At 40.8% G+C, this 24,537-nt stretch overlaps 1 protein-coding gene across 1 annotated transcript; it reads left to right on the top strand.

Annotated features, from left to right (window-relative positions):
- Positions 1-2,285: 2,285 nt before the first annotated feature.
- TMEM212 (transmembrane protein 212) lies at positions 2,286-20,780 on the top strand. Its single transcript, XM_015092554.3, has 4 exons — positions 2,286-2,466; positions 10,932-10,991; positions 12,174-12,497; positions 20,428-20,780. Exons 1-4 carry the CDS (start codon positions 2,308-2,310, stop codon positions 20,446-20,448), a joined length of 564 nt encoding a protein of 187 aa, XP_014948040.2. The 5' UTR covers positions 2,286-2,307; the 3' UTR covers positions 20,449-20,780.
- Positions 20,781-24,537: the final 3,757 nt, after the last annotated feature.

Raw genomic sequence — 24,537 nt, 5'->3', positions numbered from 1 at the left:
GGTTACAGGTCACAATGGCAGAGTCAGGGTTAGCCTGTCAGCGTCACACACCCTGAAAAAGCAACCCCCCTTGCCCAGACTGAAACAAAAACTATTCCTTTTGTTTGCCATCTTTGTACTGTTTAACATGAAATGTTTCAACAGTCTTTATTTTCCAAACATGCAAACGGGAGAGAGTGATCTGACCCACAGTACATTGACATACCATGTAGCTATAACCTTGAGATAAAAAGTAAAGGAAAAAGTCAAAACAGCTCAAACCAAACAAGTTTTTCTTCAGTCCAGACCCCTTGCCTCTGTAACAAGGGAACACACTGACATTAGCACACACTGGCCATGGTACACATACACAGAGCTACAAGGAGGCAGACCCGTGGGACCCCAGTTGCATAGCTGGGAAGTCGAATGTATTCATTAATTAATTTAACAAGTGTGTCCTAAGTATCTACTCTGTGCTAGACATGATTCTAGGTGTTGGCAATATCTTATACACCAAGGGGATTTATAAGACTTACAAGGCCTCTGATCATGTCGAACTTACCTAGTGGCATTGGTGGGGGGAGAGGGGAATTAGAGACTACACTCACAGTGTTGAGAGGAGATGGAAAATAACAGCTATAGTGGAAAGTCTGAGCTGGCTTTCTGAATATATCTAGGAATGCAACTTCTTCAAAATCTGGGTGACACCGTGGAATGGTGATTAAGACAGAAAAAGGGAGAGAATCAGAGAGAAGCTTCTCTCCTCAGCTGTACCCGTGAGCATCCTTTGGGAGCTTTTCCAAGCTATCAGAAAGGGTCAGACATAGTGTCCGTAAGATGACAGATAAGAGAAACAATGAAAACTGTGCCTTTGTCTCTTCTGAAAGAAATCCAAAGATGGAACATCCTGATGAAATAACAGGTATCTTCTCAAGCATCTTTGCTATTTGGAGGTCAGTGCTAGGGAGGAAGGCAAGGCAACCCACTCCAGTATTCTTGCCTGGAGAATCTCATGGTCAGAGGAGCCTGGCAGGCTACAGTCCGTGGGGTCACAAAGAGTCGGACACAACTGAGTGACTGAGCATGCACGCTTAGTGCTAAGCATTTTACCTGTATTGGCTCATTTAATCTTCACAACCATCACCTAGTAAGATAAACACTAATTTTGTTCCTATTTCCCACGTGAAAAAACAGTCCTCGAAAATCTAAGTGACTTGCCCTTGCCTAAGGTCGAATCCCTGGTAGACAGTGGAACTAGGACAGGAGCCTAGCTGTCTGACTCCAAAAGCCTTGTTCTAAACCATAATCTTTTCATCAACAAAATTATTTTCCTCATTTTATTTAAGGAAAACGAGAAAAGGTACTAACATTGCATAGGCTATTTAATCACAAGTCATCTGAAAGTGGTCTGTGTTTTCCAGATGTTATCTTGAAGGAGATGGTCAAACCTGTCCTTTGAGTCAAAAGCAAATACAAACTACTTTCTTACAACACATGAAAATTAAGAGATGAACTTTTGCGATTGCTTAAATGTTGATGAGCCCATCATCTAAATTTTGAATTACGATTCATGAATGGAGATCAGTAATTCAACCAACTAAGGAATTACTCCTCAAAGTTTATTTTATAACTGCATACATTTCCATCTTTGCCCTTTACTTGATAATTGAATTAACAATAAATTAACTGAGGTGAAGCTGGTTTAGTGAAAACAATGTGAAAGTCCCTAATGAAGCTTGTGCCTGTTGGGGGATAAATTCATATCAAAAATTCAAAAATAATATAGTAGAACTGAACTTTGAAGGGGTGGAGAGGTCTTGCTTTTGCTTTAAATCATTTAAATTAAATGCAATGAAAAGTGATCAGAGTGCTTATTTTTACTTTGTTTTGTGGGAAATTGTGCTGGGAAAGTGGATCTATTGTGCACAAAGGATGTTGGCTTTCTGCTGCAACCACCAGGCAGGTTGAGTTGAGAAACAATTAGCTCAGTCAGCAAGCCTTTGAATCTGAATAAGCCAGGAAGTGGTCACTCCCCACGACAGGGCAGAATGAAGGGAATGAAGGCGGTGGCCCCAAACAAGGAATGATCTCTCTGTCTGTGTCTGAAGTATTAGAATTTATCGTGTCAAATTTATGTCGAGGATTATTTCACTCCATTTTGTTATTATTTCACTAAAAACAAACGTAATCTTGTTTCCAAGTGGATCAACGGTCCACATGAGTCATGGCTACTGTCTCTTAGAAACTTCTGTTTTTCAAGGCCTGACATAGTCTCATGTTTTGGTAACGAGACGGCTTTGAGACCCAGGACCCAAGTCACAGAGGAAAATGCAGCATTTATACCAGTCTGCTGGCTGGGTTCTCATTACTCTGGGGGCTCTCAGTGTATTCTCTGGAGTTATTGCTTTCTTCCCAGTCTTTTCCTGCAAGTTTTGGTTCACAGGATGGAGTGTCTGGATTGCTTGTCCCATCTGGAATGGAGTTTTGGTAGGAAAATATTTAATATGAATGTTTTTATTACACATGTGGAGAGAATAAAGGAAAGAGGGAGGGGAAAGAGGGATGAGAATGATATATCTTTTAAAGTTTTTCAACAACATGAAGACATAAAAATTCTACAGAAAATCAGATTGTACCTTAGAACATTGATTTCTATTAGTTATCTTTTAAAATACAAGTTTTTCTTAATGTCATTTAATTATGTATACAGTATATCAGGTGGCAAACCTGCCTGCCAATGCAGGAGACATAAGAGACATTGGTTCAATCTCTGGGTTGGGAAGATCCCCTGAAGGAGGGCATGGCAGCCCACTGCGGTATTCTTGCCTGGAGAATCCCATGGACAGAAGAGCCTGGTGGGCTTCAGTCTGTGTGGTTGCAAAGAGTCGGACATGGCTGAAGTGACTTAGCATGCACACACACACAACAAGTTAGATATACTATAACGAAATGCTGTTCTCTCGAAAGTTACTTTATTTTACTGCTCTCACCTTGACATTCTGGGAAATTGGAATCTATCTGTCAAACTTCGAGTTTGGAAAGAAAATACAAACCATGAAAAATAATTTTTAAATGAACAAAGTAAAATAATTTTCAGGCAAATACTTTTATTAGAAACACTAAGGTGTGTTTATGTGACCAAGAAGTTTGCAAGCCCCAGATCTTAGGGGCTTAGCCCCATCATTTTCTTTTTTTTTTTTTTTTGTTTTTTATTTTTTAAATTTTAAAATCTTTAATTCTTACATGCGTTCCCAAACATGAACCCCCTTCCCACCTCCCTCCCCACAACATCTCTCTGGGTCATCCCCATGCCCCAGCCCCAAGCATGCTGCACCCTGTGTCAGACATAGACTGGCGATTCAATTCTTACATGATAGTATACATGTTTGCACTGAAAATAACTGAAGAAGTTGGGTGATCGGCTTCACTAGCTTCATATGTTGCCAAACCTGCATGTGCCAAATACATGTGGATACTAAGCAACTGCTCAGTGTCTGCCTGTTAAATGGTCTCACAGTTGAACAACGATATGGTGCCTCAGCTTCCTGGGTCAAAGAAACAAACACACTTAGCCTTGGAGTAGGTGGCCACCATGGCGGCATGATCGAAGAGGAGTTACAGAGGCCTGAGCGCTCAACAAATCCTTCTCTCATTGTTTCCCGGGATGCCTGATACTCATTACTGGAAACTAGATAATTCAATTTTGAAACTTGTTGATCTTATGGAGTTTTCTCTTACAATATAGCCACTGTTGAGAGGGGCAATATCTTGTCCTTTTTCTAAGATTTTTTTTCACACAGACCATTTGAAAAGTCTTTATTGAATTCGTTACAATATTCCTTCTGTTTTATGTTTGTTTTTGTGTGGGTTTTTTGTTTTTGTTTTTTGTTTGTTTTTTGGTCTTTTTGGCTGTGAGGCACGTGGGATCTTAGTTTCCCGACCAGGAATTGAACCCTCACCCCTCTGCATTGGAAGGGGAAGCCTTAAGGGAATTCCCTTAATTCTTTTTTTTTTTTTTTAAATCAAACTTTAATGGAGACACCGTTTAAAAGCAAATCCCTAGGAAATATCATTTTAATTTATTTATTAAATAAATATACATTGATAGCCTACTGCAAGCTTGAGTTACAATGGAAAAGTAAAATAAAGTCTTGCTATTAAAGGCACGCAGTCTGGGGGGGGAGTTTAACGATGGTGTGCAGGTGGAGGAACACCGGATGGGAGGAGCAAGGAACTGAACGTGGAAACCACTTGATGGCATTTTTCTTTTCTTTATTTAACACATTTTTTTACAAGCACCACCCAAGTGTTGAACTTTTCCTCTTTCCCCCAACCCCTACAACAAACCACATAGTCATTCAAGAAAATGTTTATTTAACATCTACTAGAATGCAGAGATGACAGTTACACTTATACAAATGACTACCAACTTCTTTGTTGGTGATCCAGAGTAAGAAAAGTATTTTACATCAAGACCTGAAATGTACATAAATAAATCTTTCAAGGGAAAAAGATAGATATTGAAACATACATATAACTCGATTTATAGAACAAAAGATTCACAAAAAAATAGCTTCTATGTGAAGCAAATTCTCGTATTTTCTATTCAATTTTAAAAAGAAAATTCTGACTTTACAATTGACCCAAAGTTTAACAAAACCATGGTTATAGCTCAACCCTGTGTCCCTTTCTTATAAATCTTTGCTTATCCCTGCTGGGTCTATCATAATATAGTCAACAGATATTGGTGATTTGATTTAGTTCACAAATTATTGAATATAAGCTTTCTACACCAAACACCTGTCTCACTAATCGTGCTTCATTTAGCTGATCAGGCCCAGAGAGATGATCTGGTAGCACAGAACTAGTCAGTGGCTTTCTGACCTTGCGAGTGGCAGTATAGGGAGGTAGAGTCAGAGAGTTAGGATTTGGGAAGGTGGGCCTTGTTCAAGGCCTGACTTTGACATTCTTGATATGTAGTCAAGAGCAGGGCCCTCATTCAGCTGGCTCTTCATTGCCTTTACCTATAGAACATGGACTTTCACAGGTAGAGAGCCCATGTGAAACTGTCTAACCTAAGAGGCTCAGAGAGAAGGAACACAATTTGAACAAAGACTTCATAATAAAGAGTTTTGCCAGTTTTAAAGCCCTACAAATGCTAGTTAATGCCATGCTTTTGATTTATGCCCCACTCTCTGCCCAAGCCCTTTGTTCCTAATTCCTTGCACCTGCCTCACTCTCCCACTCTGTTCCCTGGTGACATGCTGAGCTCCCTATCGTGTTACCTCCTGGCCCTCACCTCCTGCCGCTCTACTTTTATCTCATTTCTTTCCATTCAGCTCATTCACATTCCAAGGTGTGTCTGCCTCAGGGCCTTTGCACTGCCAGTTCTCTGTCTGAAGCCTTTTCTCACACAGCTTATTCCCTAACTTCCTTCAGTTCTTGGGTCAAATGTCACTTTCTCACAGATGCCCTCCCTCATTGCTGTATTTAAAATTATAAACCTCTCCCACATTGGTATTCTCAGTCTCTCATACATTGTTCTATTTTTCACCCATAGCCCTTAATACCATCTAATATACAATGTAATTGACTTATTTATTGTCACCCTTCCCCCCAACTGTACATTGTACAAAGGCAGGATTTTTTTTCTATTTTGTTCACTGCTATATGTCCAATACTTAAAACGGAGTGAGTAAATATCATGCTAGATATTCAGTAAATATTGCTGATATTTGCCAATGTTTGCCTGATATTTGCCTGATATTGCCAGTGTTAAATGAGTGGTGAATCCCATGCTCTCCATTTTGATAGGACAAAACTCCTTATACAGTTGAACTCTGATTAGATTGCAAAGAATAAAGGTCCAGCTGATATTTATACTTAAGCAGGAAAAAAAACCCTCATGAGAAGGAAAGCAATAAGAAAGCTCACTCTTTCAATAATATCTAAATTTGGAACAGTCTGATTTTTTTTTTTTTCCTAGTGAGTTTTCATAGTAAACCGCAGCTCTGTCTGATCAGGGTCAATCTCAAAAGGTCTCTGACTCATCCTACAGCCATCTCTGCCAATCACTTCTCAACTTGTGTGTGAAATATATCTTCATGTGGTGGAAAGATGATTTTTACACTTCAATAATATTTTCTTTTGAAAATGACTCCATATCTCTTTTGAGATTGGAAGAGAGAAATTTTTAGAATTCATCTATACTTTGTATTTGTTTGGTGACTTTCATTCAAGGCTTTCTAGTCTTCACAAATATTCATTTCAGACTCTCACCTCAATTTGGACAGCAACGCGATAGGCAGTTTTCCTAGGATTTCTGATGTAGGTTATTTAAAGGTATCAGCTGCTAGAAAGTCTGCAGCAAGGAGATCATAGTGCCTTAAGGACTGAGCTCCACTTTAATCCCGCAAAACCTGGCCTGTAGATCAAGTTCTGATGAAGAGACTGAAGTGCAGTGAATTTAACAACAAGACCTAAAGCCTGCAGGGTCCAGTGACTTGGCCAGCAGTGAGCAGCAGTGCTGCACCCACAGTCCTGCTTGGAGATAGGAACTTTGGAGAAAATCGGGCTAGACTCATTCATGCAATCTCCAGTTTCCTCATCCGTTAGAGAAGGGGCTTGATGGCACCAAATGCTCAAGACTCTTATAGTGTCAGCAGTCTTGTGATTTCCAACCAGCCAATGGTCAGTTTTCCACTTAGATATCCTAAGCTTTTTGAAGCTTATTTTGTCCAAAAATGTAATCATATTACCACCAAAAGCACTTATTTCTTCTTCTGACTTGGTAGTCTTTGAACTCAATTTCAAACTCTCAAGTGAATTTTGACTCCTTTCCTCTAGCTTCCCTGGTGGCTCAGATGGTAAAACATCTGCCTGCAATGCGGGAGACCCGGGTTCGATCCCTGGTTTGGGAAGATCTCCTGGAGAAGGAAATGGCAACCCACTCCAGTACTATTGTCTGGAGAATCCCACGGATGGAGGAGCCTGGTAGGCTACAGTCCACGGGGTCGCAAAGAGTCGGACACGACTGAGCGACTTCACTTTCACTTTCTTTCACTTTCCTCTAGTGTTTCTCAAACTGAAATGTGCATACGAACCAACTAGCACACTTGTGGCCAGTGTGCACATGCGTGCTCAGTTGTGTCCACTTCTCTACAACTCCATGGACAGAGCAATGCCAGGCTCCTCCATCCAGGGGATTCTCAAAGCAAGAATACTGGAATGGGTTGCCATTTCCTTCTCCAGGGGATCTCCCTGAGCCAGGGATTGAACTTGTGTCTCCTGTGTCTCCTGCATTGGTGGGCAATTTCTTTACCACTGAAGCCACCTGGGAAGCCAAATCAACTAGAGGTTTTGTTTAAAATGTTGGCTCTGATTCCATGACTCTAAAGGGCAGTTGAGATTCTGCATGTCTAACAAGTTCCCAAGAGATGAGATACTACTGGTCCTTAAGACTGTGCTTAGGGCAGCAACACACTAATCCAGCCCTCAGCCCCACTTCCACCCCACCACATCCAATCCATTGCCAAGTAACTGGCGTTTTTCCCACAAGGCAAAATCTCTGTTCTTTTCCTTTTTTGTTCTCATGCACACCCCCGCCTACCTCCTTACCACTCCCCACCCCACTCAGGTTTTACGCCTTGAAAATTTGATAGCTAAACTGTGAGAATCTGTGTGTTAGTGGATTATAAAATCAAGCTGTGGGGTAGTGAGTATTTAAACATATAGAATAGAATCAAACAGAAAAGAGTTATATCACATAATAAAGTTATGTGTTATCCTGTAAAAATATTTATAACTTGGCCATGGTGCAAAATATGTATCTTACTATGGGTAGAGGTTTAAAGAAAAAGCTTGACGAGCAGGGTCTTACAGAGATCTCTAGGTCTTACTCCATAGCTATCTAGCATGCAACAGATGGCTTATCTTTCCAAACCTCTGTTCTGTCCATCTAGTCCTGTGTTTGAAAATCTTCAGTGTCACTTCATCATCCAAAGTTCAGGTTTGTTAGCCTGGATTTCGAGGCCCTCCTCCACCTGGCCTCTTGTGGCTCTCGAGCCTGGTTTCCTACACCTCTCTGCCAGGGACCGACCCTCTGATGGTCCAGGCTCCTCTCACTTTTCATTCCCCAAGCACGCCTGCCATGCTCCTCACTGTGTATATGAAGTCCCAGCTGCCCGGGCTGCCCTTTCCTCTGTCTCTCCCACTGAAATCACAACCATCCCTCAAGCAATCGCCTCCATCAGCGATTGTCCCCCGGAAGTGGTATCTTGTCATCGACCTCTTCTCACACAGAAAGCACTCACTCTTCCTGCCTCATTTTGTGGACATTCTTATGTCCTTCCTTTCACATCTGGACTGTAAATTCCGTTGAGAGTTGGAGCCACAGTTTGTATAATTATTGCTTGGTGAGCTTGCTTTTCTTATTTAGCTTCTCTGTGCCTCAGTTAAAAACTAGAAAATGATTTACCTCCTAGGGTCATTCATTGTGAGGATTAAACGAATTAACACTTGTAAAGCGTTTGGTAGAGTACCTGGTATCCAGTAAGTGCACAATAAATTCTCATTGTTATTATCGTATTCCATTGGCATAGTGCCTATCATGAACAAGTACCCCCAAAATAGACGTCTGTAAGTGAATAAATTAACCCATATTATAAGGATTCCTCTAAAAGTTCCTATTTCTGCTGTGAAGCTCTCTGCATCCTTCAATTTATCTGCTTCTGGGAACTGCATCCTTACAGGGGCCATTTAAAGATTTAGTGGGAGGGTTCACAATTAGCATGCAGAATGTGAGCAGCAACTTTTGCCAGACCCAAGTAATGTCCCTCAAGCTGCTCCCAGAGAACAAGTCCATAGCCAGACAAGAAGGCAGAGGCTGCAGGGCTGGGTCACCCTCTGCATTCACACCCTCCCCAACCCCAGCCTCCCCCCTGCCTTTCCTCACAACCGGACTGCCCCTGTCTGCCCAACTCTTCACCTCTCAAAACGTCACCATTTCCTTTTCCCAATTGACTTCTCTTCCCTATTCGCAAATCTCTCCTTTTTAAATTCTTTTCTTTTTCCCTATCTAAAAATATATATATTTGTAATGAACGGAGGCAAGGGGAAAGCCCGTGACTCTTGGGGGAACACCCTCACTCCATGTCCCACCCACAGCCAGGCACCAAGAGAGATGGGTGTGCTTGGGTCCTGAGTCACCATCCTCAGGGTGGATTGAAAAGTTACTGAATGGCATTCATACACCAACCTCCCCCATGAAAGATCTTTTTCAAAGTTTTGTGTAAACAAAGCAAAATTCAAGCTGGCAGCTACAACAGAAATAACAGGCAGCTGCAATTCTGCAGGATTTTTCAACTTTTGAAAGGAAAGAAATGGTTTGTGCCAATGTAGTTAAGGCAATCTAGAATGTAAGCATCTGATAATGTCAGTTATATACTTGGGCTTCAATCAGGAGAGGCGCTCCTTTGCTTTTTATTTCGTTTGCTTTAGAGTTTCTCATGCGTGGAGGAGTGACGTGTCAGTTGAGCGCTTTGCCTCTGAAAGCAGAGATTGGCCCCAGGCTTAGCATCAGTGCTACAGTTGCTCTTAATAATTCTCCTGTTTTGTTGTACTATTTAGGCTGGCTCAACCTCCATAGGGTCGCTTGGAAACTTTCCTCTTGCAGAATCAAGTCCAACCTCGTTTGACTACAGATGGTTCTGTTTTTATCCATGGGAGTTTAATGGGATGGTGATGCCAAATTTGGAATTTCAGGCTTAGCTACATGAGAAGTTTTGTGTGAATGTATGTGTGTGTGCTTTTCCCCCTCACTCTCAAATTCTCTAAATCCAATATTCAAAATAGAATATGCCAGGAAGATGAAAATCTGCTTCTCAAAACAATAAATATACTAGACCTGGAGCTACAAAAAGTAATACCCCGCAAAACCATTTTGGTAAAAACTCTTATTTTTTTTCTCCTTAAATTTGTTGATACCATACAGTGAAGTTTATTTCTCTGTCAAAATCCTAAATTGTAACTACTTTTAGTCCTGTCCTCATTCTATATCTTATTGCAGGTACATCTCTTCCTGGTTTTCTCTCTCAACCTCAAAACAATCCTTGCACAGGGACAAATTATTTATGGGTTGGGAATAAGCAATTTCTGGATTCAGTGGCCACAAAGGTCTCCATCAGACCCAGCACCAAATCGAAGATGAGTCCAGAATTTTTCCCCACTATCTGTTACTCAATTCTGATGACACCATTCCCTCCTTTGTTGAACTATTTTCATTCTGCATTTGGGACCTTTTTCTTCAATGGAGACTGTTAAAAAAAAATCTCTTTTGGAAAGTTGGACACCACTGTCCCTAGAACCATAAATGCCCCGTCATGCATTTATTCTAATGACAGTTTTCATTACTTGAAAAATAGAGATCATGGATTTGTATCCCACCAGCAGGGCAAGCCTGCAAAATCTCTGAAGAAAGCAAACAGTAAAAGATATGCTGCTACTGGGAGGGTTTGTCGGGGGGCGAGGGGTGGGGTGGGGTGGGGAGGAAGTTTCGTGACACATTTCCATTCCAGTTCCTTCTGTTTGTAATTTTAGCAATTTGTGAGAGAGACGAACAATAGACTATTAATCAAAATAAAACATATGGCAAGGGTTATAAAGCCAAGCTTTTATTGCAGTGACATCTTACAGTAGTAAAGGTTATAACTGTGATGGCAATGGCAAGACAGAAAATTTTAAAAATGAGCCTGTGTGAATTGTATCTTTGTGACACTGATGGCTTCTTTTCCTCATTGGCATCACTGATGAGGAGGCGATCAAAGCCATAAACCCATTTAGCTGTCTCCAATTCCTTCCAGTTCATGATAAAGTTGTCAAACTGTGAAGCAGATTGAACCCTTTCCAGAGGTACCTTCTCTCATGGATGTTGTTTTACCATGTTCCTTTTACAGGCCATCACAACTGGTATCCTCCTACTGTTGGCTCACAAAGAGTGGACGCAGAGATACCTGGTAAATATATAGATGTCAAGTAAAGTGGCAGAGTAAGTTTGAAGGTCAAATCTCTACTAGTTCAGGATAGAACACAAAGAAGGTGATTTCTGATTAAAACTGAATTTTGTCTAATTTATGCCTTACTATGATGCATTTCAATAAAACACTGTTTTAAATGACTAATTTTTATCTGATACCTGCTCCAAGCATTTTCCACAAGTTACTGTGATTTTGGTATTTAAGTATTTCATAAATAGTTTGGGAAGAACAGAACCAGTGTTAGTCTTCCTGAATTACATTTTACAAAAATGGATCTGTAGTCTTGTCTGTTTTAATGATTCATTTTCAAGTTCTCAATTCCTGTTTGGGACCTCTTTCCAATCTCTCTACTGCCTCTCCCATAAAAAGGATGAAAAATCTATGTCTTGCATTTCAACAGTATAAAGTCAAGTACAGAAAGACTACCTTGAGGAGATTATAGCTCCTCTTTCCATGGCCGCAGCAGGGCTTCTGAAACTTTATGTGTGAGTTACCTGGGGATCTGGTTAAAATGCAGATTCTGACTCAGAAGATCTGCAAAAGACTGAGATTCTCCACTTCTAAGAAGTTCCCAGAAGGTGTCAGTTCTCCTGGACCATGGACCACACCCTGAATAACCAAGTCCTAGAGTGGCTCAGAGGTTAAAGCGTCTGCCTCCAATGCGGGAGACCAGGGTTTGATCCCTGAGTGATCCCTGGGTTGAGAAGATACCCTGGAGAAGGAAATGGTAACCCACTCCAGTATTCTTGCCTGGAGAATCCCATGGACGGAGAAGCCTGGTAAGCTACAGTCCCTGGGGTCGCAAAGAATTGGACACAACTGAGCGACTTCACTTTCACTTTCAGAGTAAGGCAGGGATTCTGTTCACTCATTTCTGTTTTTCCCACCTTAGATTGGTTCTCAACATGTGATAGGAGATAAATAAATGTTTCTTGAATGGAGTTGATTTCATTTCTGCCCCAGTGGGTTGATATGTTATTCTCCCATATTGAAGGGTCAAGAGGAAAACAAAAGGACCTAAAGAGATGGCTGTAACCCATTTCTCCTTCATTTCCCAGTAGGAAAGATTAATAGGCAGCCTCTCTTTTTCCCTCATGCTGCTAAGAAGCTTCTAAAAAATCGAGCTCCCAAAGTAATAATCTATTTATGTTTCATTTTCAGTGGGAAGCTAGTTTCACCTCTGTGATTCTGAGCATGATGGGATGCGCACTTCATTTTACAGTAGCCTTGGTTTCTGCTCTCCTTGGCCCGTATTGCTTCTACTCACTCTCAGGGATTGCAGGGATCAATTACCTCGGTTATGCAGTTGCTTTTCCTTTTCCGTATGCAAAATTCCCATCAGTCTGTGTGGACCCACCACACTATGAAGAGTACCATCTGACACTGCAAGCCGTCGACCTGTGCCTGAGCTCTGCCATGCTCTGTGTGTCCCTGACAGCGTTCGTCACACTTTCTGCAAGACTTATCCAGAATGGACATGTCAGTGTAAGTTTCCAGAATAGGGCAGACACTTCTCGTTCCATTTTAAATGCTAACATGGAAAGTTTGGTATGTTAATACTTGATCTGTCTCTCTTATTTACCTGTGTATCTTGTTTATAACCAAAATTTACCCCTTCTTTCTACTTCTACCCCAGGCAAGAGACTGGTTTACATCAACATCAGATTCAGCTTTCTTTTTCCAAAAGGGCTGATGATAACATTAATGATATGATAATAGAAATATAAACTGAATATTTAGTATGTGTCCATTTCACAGATAGTAAACGGAACCTAAAGAGTTTACATGACTTGCCCAGCTTAGTGGATAGTAAGACCAGATTCAGACCTCAGAGCTATTTCTCTTCATTAGGTCAGATTTATCCTGGGCTCCCTCATCACCCACCCTGCATCCTCTCCTCCTCTGCCAGACCATTAAGATGCAAGGCTTTGGCTTCCTTGAGGGTTAGAGTGGGTTTATTGGAAGAATAGCACAAATGACTTCTGGTTCAAAATTCCTATGGTTGATACTGGGTCCCTGTTTTGTGGGTTGAACAGCCTAAAAAGAGGTATTTCCCACTACAGACTCTTATACTGGCCTTATGATTCAAGTTAGGATTATATCAGGGTCAAGTAATTTTGGGTTATGTTAGCCAATTTTTTTCTAGTTTCATCCTATCAACACCAACCAGTAAAGCTGGAAGACAAGAATTTGGCACTCTTGATGCCTTTTGTGGTCAGTCATGTCCTCTTCAACGTCTTCATAAATCTGCAAAGGAAATCCTGTACATTCTTAGGAAAAGAGTTGATTTTACAAGCAACTCTCTGAGAAACAAGGCAAGCATACCAAAATCACCACCCCCACTGTACTGCCAGAGCAGTTTAGTATTTGAGATCCCTCCCTTGTGGCAAATGACCTAACTTTCTAGAGTCATTTGTTAAAAGGAACATATGCCTAGGAGAACCACCCATTAAAGAGTTGACAGTCATAACTCCTTCACATGGGTGGCTAATCAGACATCTGGCTATCATTTTAGGCATAACCCCACAACACTGAGGTTTAACCTCGAGTGAAGGATAGGGAAAAAAGAATGAAAAAATATATATACAGAGCTTGGTAAGCCAGCCCCATGGAAACCCAACAGTGAGACCACCTAAAGTGCCTGGAGAGAGAAAATTAATTGAAAGCAGAGAAAGATTCTGTGACTTCACAGATTTTTGCCTTTGCCCATCTTGCTCAGAACAGTTTTCTAGGTGTGTGGTTTCTGTGCTGAGTTTAGGACCCAGTAGAACTGCAACATGTTACTCAAAGTGGTTCAATGACATCAGAATCACCCAATGTTCTTGTGAAACTAGGTTTCAGAATCCTTTCCAGGTCCTGCCACACTATATCAGAAATTCTGGGGTTGGAGACAGGGAATGTGCATTTTTAACACATGTCCCAAGAGATTCTGATGAAAATTCTTTCCCTAGCACAAGCTTTACTTAATATCACTTCTGAACAGAATTTTAGTTATACAATTCACATAAAATGGAGTACTAGTGCGGTTGAGGGTTCTAGATAAATTTAATAAGCATGTCTTTGGTGAATGTTCTTGGATAACTTGATGCCACTTAATCTGTAGGGGTGGAAAATCGCATTTCATTAGCAAGGATGAGTGGCTGACATAATGGGATACAATGTCCTGTATTAATAAATACACTGCTGTTGCCCCAAGCCCAAAAGAAATATGTGCAGCCTGAACAAACCTTTGTTATCATGCAGAAATCTCAGCTACATTAGGTATAATTTTCAGCAGTAGAATAAATGGATCATTTATCAAAACTCTAGAAAACAAACAATTTTTTTAGAAGGAAAGGTGGATCATTTGTTCGGATACAGAATTCTACATAGTAACTCTATTTTTAATGAATCTTCATGTAGTTGTGTTGTTAGATTCCCTACATGCTGAATTGGATAAATAATATTTTAAAATTTTTATTTAAAACTAATAAACATTGCAAAATATGCTGCTGATTCACACTTTTTCATATAAACAAAACACTGAAAATGCTTTTAAAGCTTCACTTTCAAGTGTCTGCCTGAAAATTAAAATTCTCTTGTGTAAATATAGTACATAGCAGGAAACTCTGGAGAAGGCAACGGCACCCCACTCCAGTACTCTTGCTTGGAAAGTCCCATGGACAGAGGAGCCTGGTGGACTGCAGTCCACGGGATCACTGAGGGTTGGACATGACTGAGTGACTTCATTTTCACTTTTCACTTTCATGCATTGGAGAAGGAAATGGCAACCCACTCCAGTGTTCTTGCCTGGAGAATCCCAGGGATGGAGGAGCCTGGTGGGCTGCTGTCTATGGGGTTGCACAGAGTCAGACACGACTGAAGTTACTTAGCAGTAGTAGCAGCAGCAGCAGAAAACTCGAAAGCTATGAAAAATCATAAAAAATAAAAAGAAGAAAGTGGTGGTTTGAAGGAGGATTTGGGGGAAATTGTGGTTGTATTGTAGAACAAAATCAATTTTTTTTTCAGATCCATATGTAACAGTCAATATCATGATGAAAAATATTCCCTCCTAAGGATTTGTTTCTGTAAGTTCAAAAACATGTTTTCAAAAATGAATCAAGCACACCCTTAGGAATCACCACATTCTTTATTTCTTCCTTCCTGTGCCTTTTCAGTTTAGTAGAATTGAAGTCATCTTGTGTCCCAGTCAGCTCAGCTGCTATTAAAAAATGCCATAGACTGGGTGGCTTAACCAACACATATTTATTTCTCACAGTTCCAGAGACTGGAAGTCAAGATCAAAGTGCTAGCATGGTTGGGTTTTGGTGAGGCCTTCTTCCGGGCTTGTGGATGACTGCCTGCTCACTGAGTGCTCACATAGCCTTTCCAGGGCCCAATTCTAGAGAAGAGCAATCTTACTGTCCCCTATTTTTTACAGACATTAATCTCATCATGGGAGCTCCACACTCATGACCTCATGTAAACTTCTCCCAAATGACTTATTGCAAAACAGCATCACAGTGTGGGGATTAGGGTTTCAACATATGGATTGGGGAGGGGAGAGACACAAACAGTTGATAGCATCTTACTGAAGGCCGCACAGTGCTGGGGTATGAGCATGCAGTCAATTGGCACCCGACTAAAATCGGAGGAAGAAATGTTTGAAAGAGGTGTGAAGGGTTTGATGATTTTGACAAACACGAAAGCATGGTGTGAGTGCCACAGACTAAATACTCGTCCATGCGCATGCATGCTAAGTTGCTTCGATTGTGTCTGACTCTGTGACTGTAGCCTGCCAAGCTCCTCTGTCCAAGGACTTCTGCAGGCAAGAATACTGGAGTGGGTTGCCATTTCCTTCTCCAATGTTATCACCCCCAAGTTCTAAGCCCTAAATTCTACTATGATGGTATTAAGAGGTGCGGGTCTTTGGGCAGTAATTAGATTTGGATGAGGTCATGACAGTCATCAGAGACTCTGTGATGGGGTTAGTGCCCTTAAAGAAAATAAAAAGACCAGTGCTTTTTCTCTCTTCCCCAAAACAGTATACAGCAAGAAGGGGACCATCTACAAACCAGGAAGTGGGCTCCCACCAGACACTGAATCTGTTGACACCTTGATTTTGGAAGTCCAGCTGCCAGAACTGTAACAAATATCTGTGGCTTAAGCCATCCATTCTCTGGTTGTGTGTTACAGCAGTCCAGGCTGACCAAGACAGTGAGTCCTTCCAAATCTGTAGGGCCTCATGGGAAGGGGTGGAGCTGGTAAAGGACTGAGAGTCCCCTGCTTGTGTGGCTCCATACAACAACACACTGAAGTGATCCTATGGGCTCAGCACTCAGTGCATGGGGCAAATGAGCACCACGTAAAATTTAAGTTGACAAATTAAAATGCAAAACAACCGTAGCTGAAATTGTCTACATTCTTGGTTCAGTAAGTAATAAAGTGATGAGAAAGGAAAGAATTGGGATGCCAGACACACTGCAGCTGTCCCCTGCAGCTACTCTGCCCCTCCTCCATGGAATGGAATGGCTTCATTTGTTTTCCTTTCATTATTCATTGTTATGTTTGGGGTTGTTTTTTTTTAATGAAAGGGGGAAAGAAAATATTTTCCCCTTATCATGTGATACAATGGTTTTTTTTTTTTTCAATGAATTGAGAAATATTTGCCATAAAAGGTGTAGGTAAACCCTTTAAATGCAATTTAAAACATGGGGACAGATTATAAGTGGACGACTTTCCTTTCTTCAAACTAAAGGCAGATTAGCAGCAATATACTGGTTCCTAATCTTCCAGCAAACCTACTCTGCATCATTAGCAATAGAAAAGTGTTTTGAAACAAGTTCATCTATGACTCTTCTTCTAAAGGTCTGAGGTTCCATGCTGGGCTATATAGCAAGGTCTTTCTGGTGCCTCTGGGAACTAATCCCTTTGGGTAGATCCAGTAAAACTCAAGTAGGATGGTGCCACTGTAAGAATGCATTGTATTTATCCTCATAAATTCTATGGTGTGATGTTCTCAAATTGGTCAGTAGAAAAATCAGAGTCTAGAAAAAGCATCACAATTCGGGGCATCACTATTCCTTTTATCTCATAATTTTATTTGGAATAATACTAGTAGTTATGTAAAACTGGGGAATAGAAGAATAACTGTAGGTGCTATTTATTGGGCAGTTGCTGTTCATCAGGTGCTTTGCTTGCTGTATTCCTCACAACACTCCAAAGCTCATTGAACTCATTTCACAGATGAGGATGTCGAGGTATCATGTCAGATCAGGGTTCTCTCCCAGGGCTTGCAGGGCCTGGAGGCCAGGTTCCTTGCTACTGGATCACACCTCTTAGCTGGTGTATCTCCAATTTTACAAACTCCAAGTGACTTGGCATAATCATGCTTTTCATGGACAATTTTTCTTATGTTACTCACAGACCAAAATTAACTCATATTTTAGAAATGGAAGTATTTTTCCCAGGATATTTTCTTTCTATTTAATCAATGGGACCATGCCAAGGGTGATAGCAACTTACTAAGAGAGGAAATGAGACTAAAGTGTCCATTGTAATGTATTAAAATAAGCTTGATATTTTGTCAAAGAGGGAGCAATAGGTGGGGAGGGGTTAGCAACCAGAGAACTGCTTTCTGTTGAATTTTACCTTATATATTGTTTTGAGTTCAATGTATTTTCCTTTTAACATGCAGTCAATTGAAACATTTAATAAAAAATATCCTAATAGACTTTCCCCCTTGTTCCTTACTCTCAATCTAAAATATTCTTGTAACTATATTTTTAACAAATTTTAAATGTCATAGTTTTAAACATTAGAAATAGATTTAAAAGAAAGAAGAAATTTTTATTTCATAACAGGGTAGAAACTTAAGTAGAAATCAGAAGCCTCCATTCCCTATAATCATGTAAATTCAGTTTTAAACAAAGAAAATTCAATTTCTGCTAGTGAATATTTCAGAATGACTGCAATGGTGCTATTCTATGAATACAAAGCCATTTAGGATTGCAACATTGTTGGCTGGGCACTTTAAATTTTATTAATTGACGGGAATACTCGACAGCTATTATTGGATGCCTGAGACCCCTCTTCAAATGAAAGAAGGGAGAGAAAAAGAGGAAGTAATGAGGGTGAAACATAATGGAGGCTTTGGGAGGTGAGGAACCTATCCAGACATTATGACACTTCCTCTCCTGACAACTGTACCGTACCTCTCAAGTGCGTCTCTACTCTGTCCTCTTTTCGCTGTACCAACCCTGGGGACCCTGGTTTGGTTCCCATATTCTCTCACTCAGACTTCTTCACTTCCAGTCTCTTTCTTAAAAAGTATCTCCACGCAGGCACTAGAAGGATCGCTCAAGTTCACATCCGTTGCATCATTCCCTTGCTTTCCCCTTCACACTCCTTCACGTGACATCACGTGTACTCAGCTCCTCTCTGAGCACATGCGTTCCTCAAGTTCAGGGACTAAGGTGAGCAAGAAAGGTGAGACTGGGAGTGTGAGAATCAAAAGAGGAAGAGAGAAGCAAGTCGCAATACTAGATGTCATTTTTATATCCTCTCAGTTCAGTTCAGTTCAGTTGCTCAGTTGTGTCCGACTCTTTGCGACCCCATGAATTGCAGCACGCCAGGCCTCCCTGTCCATCACCAACTCCCAGAGTTCACCCAAACTCACATCCGTCTAGTCGGTGATGCCATCCAGCCATCTCATCCTGTCATCCCCTTCTCCTCCTGCCCCCAATCCCTCCTAGCATCAGAGTCTTTTCCAATGAGGCAACTCTTCGCATGAGGCCAAAGTATTGGAGTTTCAGCCTTGGCATCAGTCCTTCCAATGAATACCCAGGACTGATCTCCTTTAGGATGGACTGATTGGATCTCCTTGCAGTCCAAGGGACTCTCAAGAGTCTTCTCCAACACCACACTTCAAAAGCATCAATTCTTCGGCACTCAGCTTACTTCACAGTCCAACTCTCACATCCATACATGACCACAGGAAAAACCGTAGCCTTGACTAGACGGATACTTGTTGGCAAAGTAATGTCTCTGCTTTTGAATATGCTATCTAGGTTGGTCATAACTTTCCTTCCAAGGAGTAGGCGTCTTTTAATTTTATGGCTGCAGTCACCATCTGCAGTGATTTTGGAGCCCAAAAAAACTAAAGTCTGACACTGTTTCCACTGTTTCCCATCTATTTCCCATGAAGTGATGGGACTGGGTGCCCATGATCTTTGTTTTCTGAATGTTGAGCTTTAAGCCAACTTTTTCACTCTCCTCTTTCACTGTCATCAAGAGGCTTTTTAGTTCCTCTTCACTTTCTGCCATAAGGTTGGTGTCATCTGCATATCTGAGGTTATTGATATTTCTCCTGGCGATCTTGATTCCAGCTTATACTTCTTCCAGCCCAGCGTTTCTCATGATGTACTCTGCATAGAAGTTAAATAAGCAGGGTGACAATAGACAGCCTTGACATACTCCTTTCCCTCTAGCCATAGCTAAAATCTTACTTAAACCTATAGCAGGAGAATTTTAAATGCAAAGACAATTTACATGTCATGGGAAATTTGCTATGGTCATGGAATCCAAGATGAATCTCCAGAAATGAATACATAAAAAAGTAGATTTGAATTCCCTGCTGCATTCCATGGGGTTACAGAGTCGGATATAACGGAGCCACTGAACAACCACCACCACCAAGGAGTGGTGGTTTATTGAAGAGCTGCTTTCAATGGTAGGCTACACACAGAACTGATATATACTGTTTAAGTCAAACAGTTTGAAGGGTAATGGCTTCTTCTATCATCAACTATTTGAGTAGCCTTGAACAAATCAATATTGAACCTCTTTGAGCCTAAGTTTCCTTGTTGGTAAAATGGAGATAACACCTACATCACATATTGCAAAATGAAATGCTATGGTTACTGTTAAGAGCCTTACACTGAGCACGGTATTTGGCAAGTCCTCACATGTTTGCTCTCTTCCCCTCGATTCTAATCAAATTTAAATTCTTGGCTCAGTCAAGATTTCAGAACGTGCCCTTTAGCCTTCTGTAATTTTCAAAAAAACCCAAACCAGACAAAACAAACAGCAAATGACCAAAAGAGACAACGAACAGAGAGACTCCCCACTCCATAGACAACCCCTGCCCACAAGAGTAATGGTTCTTCCAGACTGGTTCATGCGTATGCCAGATATTTTATGGCACATGTATTTCTTTTTTCATATTTCTCTGCCATGCCTCTCCACCAATATCACCAATTTTGTTCTCTCTAGTGATTCCTCTTAAATCCTTAAGTGGTACCATGATGCTGTTACTTGAGTCATTCTTCACTGGGTTCCTGTGACATAAAAAAGGCTAAATTAAATGTCAGAAATGACACTCTATTTTCTTTGATAAATTGTAGAAATAAACAGTATTGCATTTTTTTCTTCCTAGGGTCAAAAGAATGGACAATAAATTTGAAGCACTGTTCCTCTTAAATTTGTCATATTTGTGACCATGATTTTGAAATATTTCTAAAATTATTTGATCTTTAAACTTTTTTCCTCTATGTTCTTATAAAATAAAAATTAAAATAATTGTACATTTTAGCCCTTTTGATGGTTAACCTTTTTTCTGATCTATATGCTGTGATACAAAAATTTAAATTATGTCATTGTTGTCATAGAATTTTAAAATTTGAAATAGAAATAGAAGTGAATGTTTTAAGTTCCTCTTGTTCTTTGTGTGATGTTTCATTAAACTGTAATTTCATATTATCCAAATTAAAGAAACACTTTTCAGCCTTTCTTTATTGCCATTACGGAAGTGATTCTAAATCTTCAAAGCACAATTGAATTGTGGGCATAATGAGAAAGGTCTCCTGCAGGGGGCCTATGGCCCTCCCTCCCAACCTCTCTGTAGCTGGTCTTTGGCACTTAAGACAAACAGTTTAATTAATTAGAAAGGACTTTAGTTGGGCTTCCCTGGTGGCTCAGACAGTAAAGAATCTGCCTGCAATGTGAGAGACCAGGGTTTGATCGCTGGGTCAGGAAGATTCCTTGGAGAAGGGAATGGCTACCCACTCCACTATTCTTGGCTGGAGAATTCTATGGACAGAAAAGCCTGATGGGCTACAGTCTATGAGGTCACAAAGAGTTGGAAATGACTCAGCGACTAACACTTTGGTAGAGGCACTTTAGACCAAATTTCATTGACTATCCAAGATCCATATGCTCCTGACAGCTCAGCCATTTCCGAAAGGCACCCCCTATCAGCTATTAAATGGCTCTAAATGTAGAGGTCTTTTTTGTCTTGGCTGGAGACCTACTTTTCACAGTCTCTGTGTCTTGGTCTTGTATCCGTAGCCCTTGAGAGCACAGTTCAGTGGTTCTCAAATGTGGTTCCAAGATCTGCAACGTCAGCTGGGAATGTGTAATACCTGGAGACTCTGGTGTTGGGTCCCACACGCTGTTTTAGGAAGCCCTCCTTCAGGTGATCCTGAAGCACACTAAAGTATGAGATGCACTGGTGTAGTGTAGCTGAGAATGGATCCAACCTAGGAATGAAAAATACCTGGATTCAGCTCCTGGCCCTCTGTCATTTTAGGCAATAGACTCTGTTTCCTCCCTAATCAAATGGAGCTAATGGTCCAGGCTAATCCCCAGATTTGCCTTGATACTATATGAGTCAAGCACACAGCAGAAAGCCACTCCATTTTTTTTTAAAGTTTTTATGTATTTATTTTTTAATTGGAGGACAATTGCTTTAGAAAATTGTGTTGGTTTCTACTGTACAACAAAGTGAATCAGCTATATGTATACATATGTCTCCTTCCTTTTGATCCAACCTCATACCCCTCTGAGACTGTCACAGAGCACCAAGCTGAGTTCCCTGTGCTACACAGCAATTTCCCGCTAGCTATCTATTTTACACAGGATAAGCACTCAAAGTTAGTGTCAGGAGATATTGGATTGTTCAACAGTTACTACATGCCTTTGAATATAAGTCTCTAAAAAGTCCATTCTTTTGAGAATGGAGAAGTACAGAAAATTTTTGACCTAACACCATAGACATAACAATGCTAAATACCTTCATTCTACAACTTAACATTCAGAGAGGCTAAGTGACATGTTCAAAGATACACAGCTCAATTGCTGGTGTATGGAAGCCTTTAAGGTGCTTCCCGGTGGTAGCTCTTAAATCAACACATGTTTATCTGTCACTTAATGCAGTAATAAGGTATCTAGCCTTGGGCCTGGTGATTATACAAGTAGGGACTTCAATTTCATTGGTATATTATCTGAATTCATTTTACTATTAATTGAGCATTCCCAGCTAGTATTGGGCACCATGGCTACTTATTTGTCTACTTACATTTTGTTTTCCTATTTATATCCTATTCTGTTCTAAAAGGATTTAAGGTGACTTGGGCTTTTTAAAGTCTGGTATAATTATGACTGGACTTCCCAGGTGGCTCAGTGGTAAAGAATCTGCCTGCCCAGCAGGAGACACATGTTCGATCCCCGGAGGAGGAAATGGCAACCTACTTAAGTATTCTTGCCTGGGAAATCCTATGGACGGAGGAGCCTGGCGGCTACAGTCTATGGAGTCACAAAGAGTCAGATATGACTTAGCGACTAAATAACAACAATCTGGGCACTTTATCAACGGTTGGCGTTCCAGCCCGTATAGCTCTAACTGTTGGATCGGTAAATCCAATAGTCACTTCCTGGAACTTTTGCAAGTGACTCTCAGCAAAATGTGCACAATTCTGAGGATCCCAAATGGATACACACGAGAAGTAGGCCAACAGCAAGTATTTTAGGTTAACTGGAATCCCACGTATAAACTGTTAATCAGAAATAAAGAAATATGTCCAGTTATTTATAGCTCTTGCATGTGCAAAGTACTGGGTGTTTTGCTATGCCTTTGCCTGGGGAAACTAAACAGTTAATGCTCATCATCACATGCCCACTCCCAAAAATTTGCTTTACAGAGTGCAAAGAATAAGGCACTTTTACTTTAAACAGCCTGTCCTCAGTTTTGTGGGGCTGTTGATATTACTGGACTAGTGGCAGGCGCCAAGGCGGGAAAATAGGCTGGGTTACTTATAACTCTGAATGTGGACACATCAGCTTGCGGGAAGGAAACTATTTAAAATGGGGCTTGGGGAAAGCAAAAAAAATCCCCTTTCCCCATATGAGATTCTTCCACAGTGTTGTCATGCAATCTTGAAAACCTCCATACAGGAGATCACTCTTATTGGATATATGCAAATTTTCTGAGATCTAGTGGTTTCCTGCCAGGGAAAAACTTACAATAACAGAGCAAGAGTGCAATCTGAGCCCCTGCTCTCTGAAACCCTGAAAGAACAGAGTCTTTCTTGACAGGGCAATTTCAACCCTTGACATTCCAGGAAATAGCTTAATAATGTCATTTAGGCTGGGGTTGTAACCAATCCTAAGACACAGAGACGCAAATGCGGTATGTAAAATTTTAAATATCAGTTCAGGGACCATTATTCATGTTCACACAGAGTTTAACAGCGAAGACCACCACCACAAAGCCAAAACTAAGCAAGGCTTCCTAATTAAATTTAACATTGTCCTCACTAATTTCACCCGGTATAGCAAAGGTTTCTGCCAAGAAATTACAGACACATCCTAAAGATGTGTCCTAGGCCCATGCCATACCAAGAATGTAACACCCAAATAAAACTGTATTTCAATCATTAATGTATATGCAGAAGTCACCCCCATCCTGGAACCTCAGAGGCCTTAATGAGACACACTGGCCTTTATATTCAATGTGTTTCTTCTTTTTTCTGGGTGCAGTATAGCTGAAAAAGGTTACAAGATTCAGGTTAAAAGTCAGGAAATGGATGAGGGCCCCACACCATGACATCATTTTCTTGCAATGCAATGAAGCAATGACATTTCCTGCACGAAAAATGATTACAGCTGACAAGCAGCCTTTTAGTTGCAGTGCTTGCAGTGGAAGGTGTCAGCCTTCCTCACTCCAGCTCCTGCCACCCTCCCTCCTGTTCCTTGGCTAGGGCTTCCCAGAGGTTAGTGAGAGAGAGAGAGAGAGAGAGATCCTGGCCACTTCTATTTAGTGACAGTCCTGATATATTTAAGATACAGATGTGCTAAAACATAGTTACAAAACTTGTGGAATTTTTTTAGTTGTGACAGCATTTAATACTTTAGGCAAAGAGAATATAATTTTGCCACTTGCAAAATGATTTACAGATTTGCTTTAAAACTGGCATATAGGCAGAGCCACCAAGGGTGACAGTGCAGGTTGCCCAGAGGCAGAGTGGGACTCAAATCTGGCTCACTCTGACTATCAAACCATGGTTGCTGGTGAGGGGTTGCATCTCCCTTTTTCGGATTCACACAAACATCTCGAAACCAGCGATAGATGTTCTGGTAGTGAACGGGACACAGTGTGAAGGAGAGTGATGAGCCAGTCTTTTGCTTCCAATCTGCAAATTCACACTTCTAGAGATAGCCTTGAAGATGTTATACCTACAGTTACGTAGATACACATAACATCTTCAAA

This window comes from Ovis aries, chromosome 1, assembly GCF_016772045.2.
Source record: "Ovis aries strain OAR_USU_Benz2616 breed Rambouillet chromosome 1, ARS-UI_Ramb_v3.0, whole genome shotgun sequence".
In the NCBI taxonomy this organism is placed as follows: Eukaryota; Metazoa; Chordata; class Mammalia; order Artiodactyla; family Bovidae; genus Ovis; species Ovis aries.
This window is presented reverse-complemented; position numbering and strand designations above follow the sequence as displayed.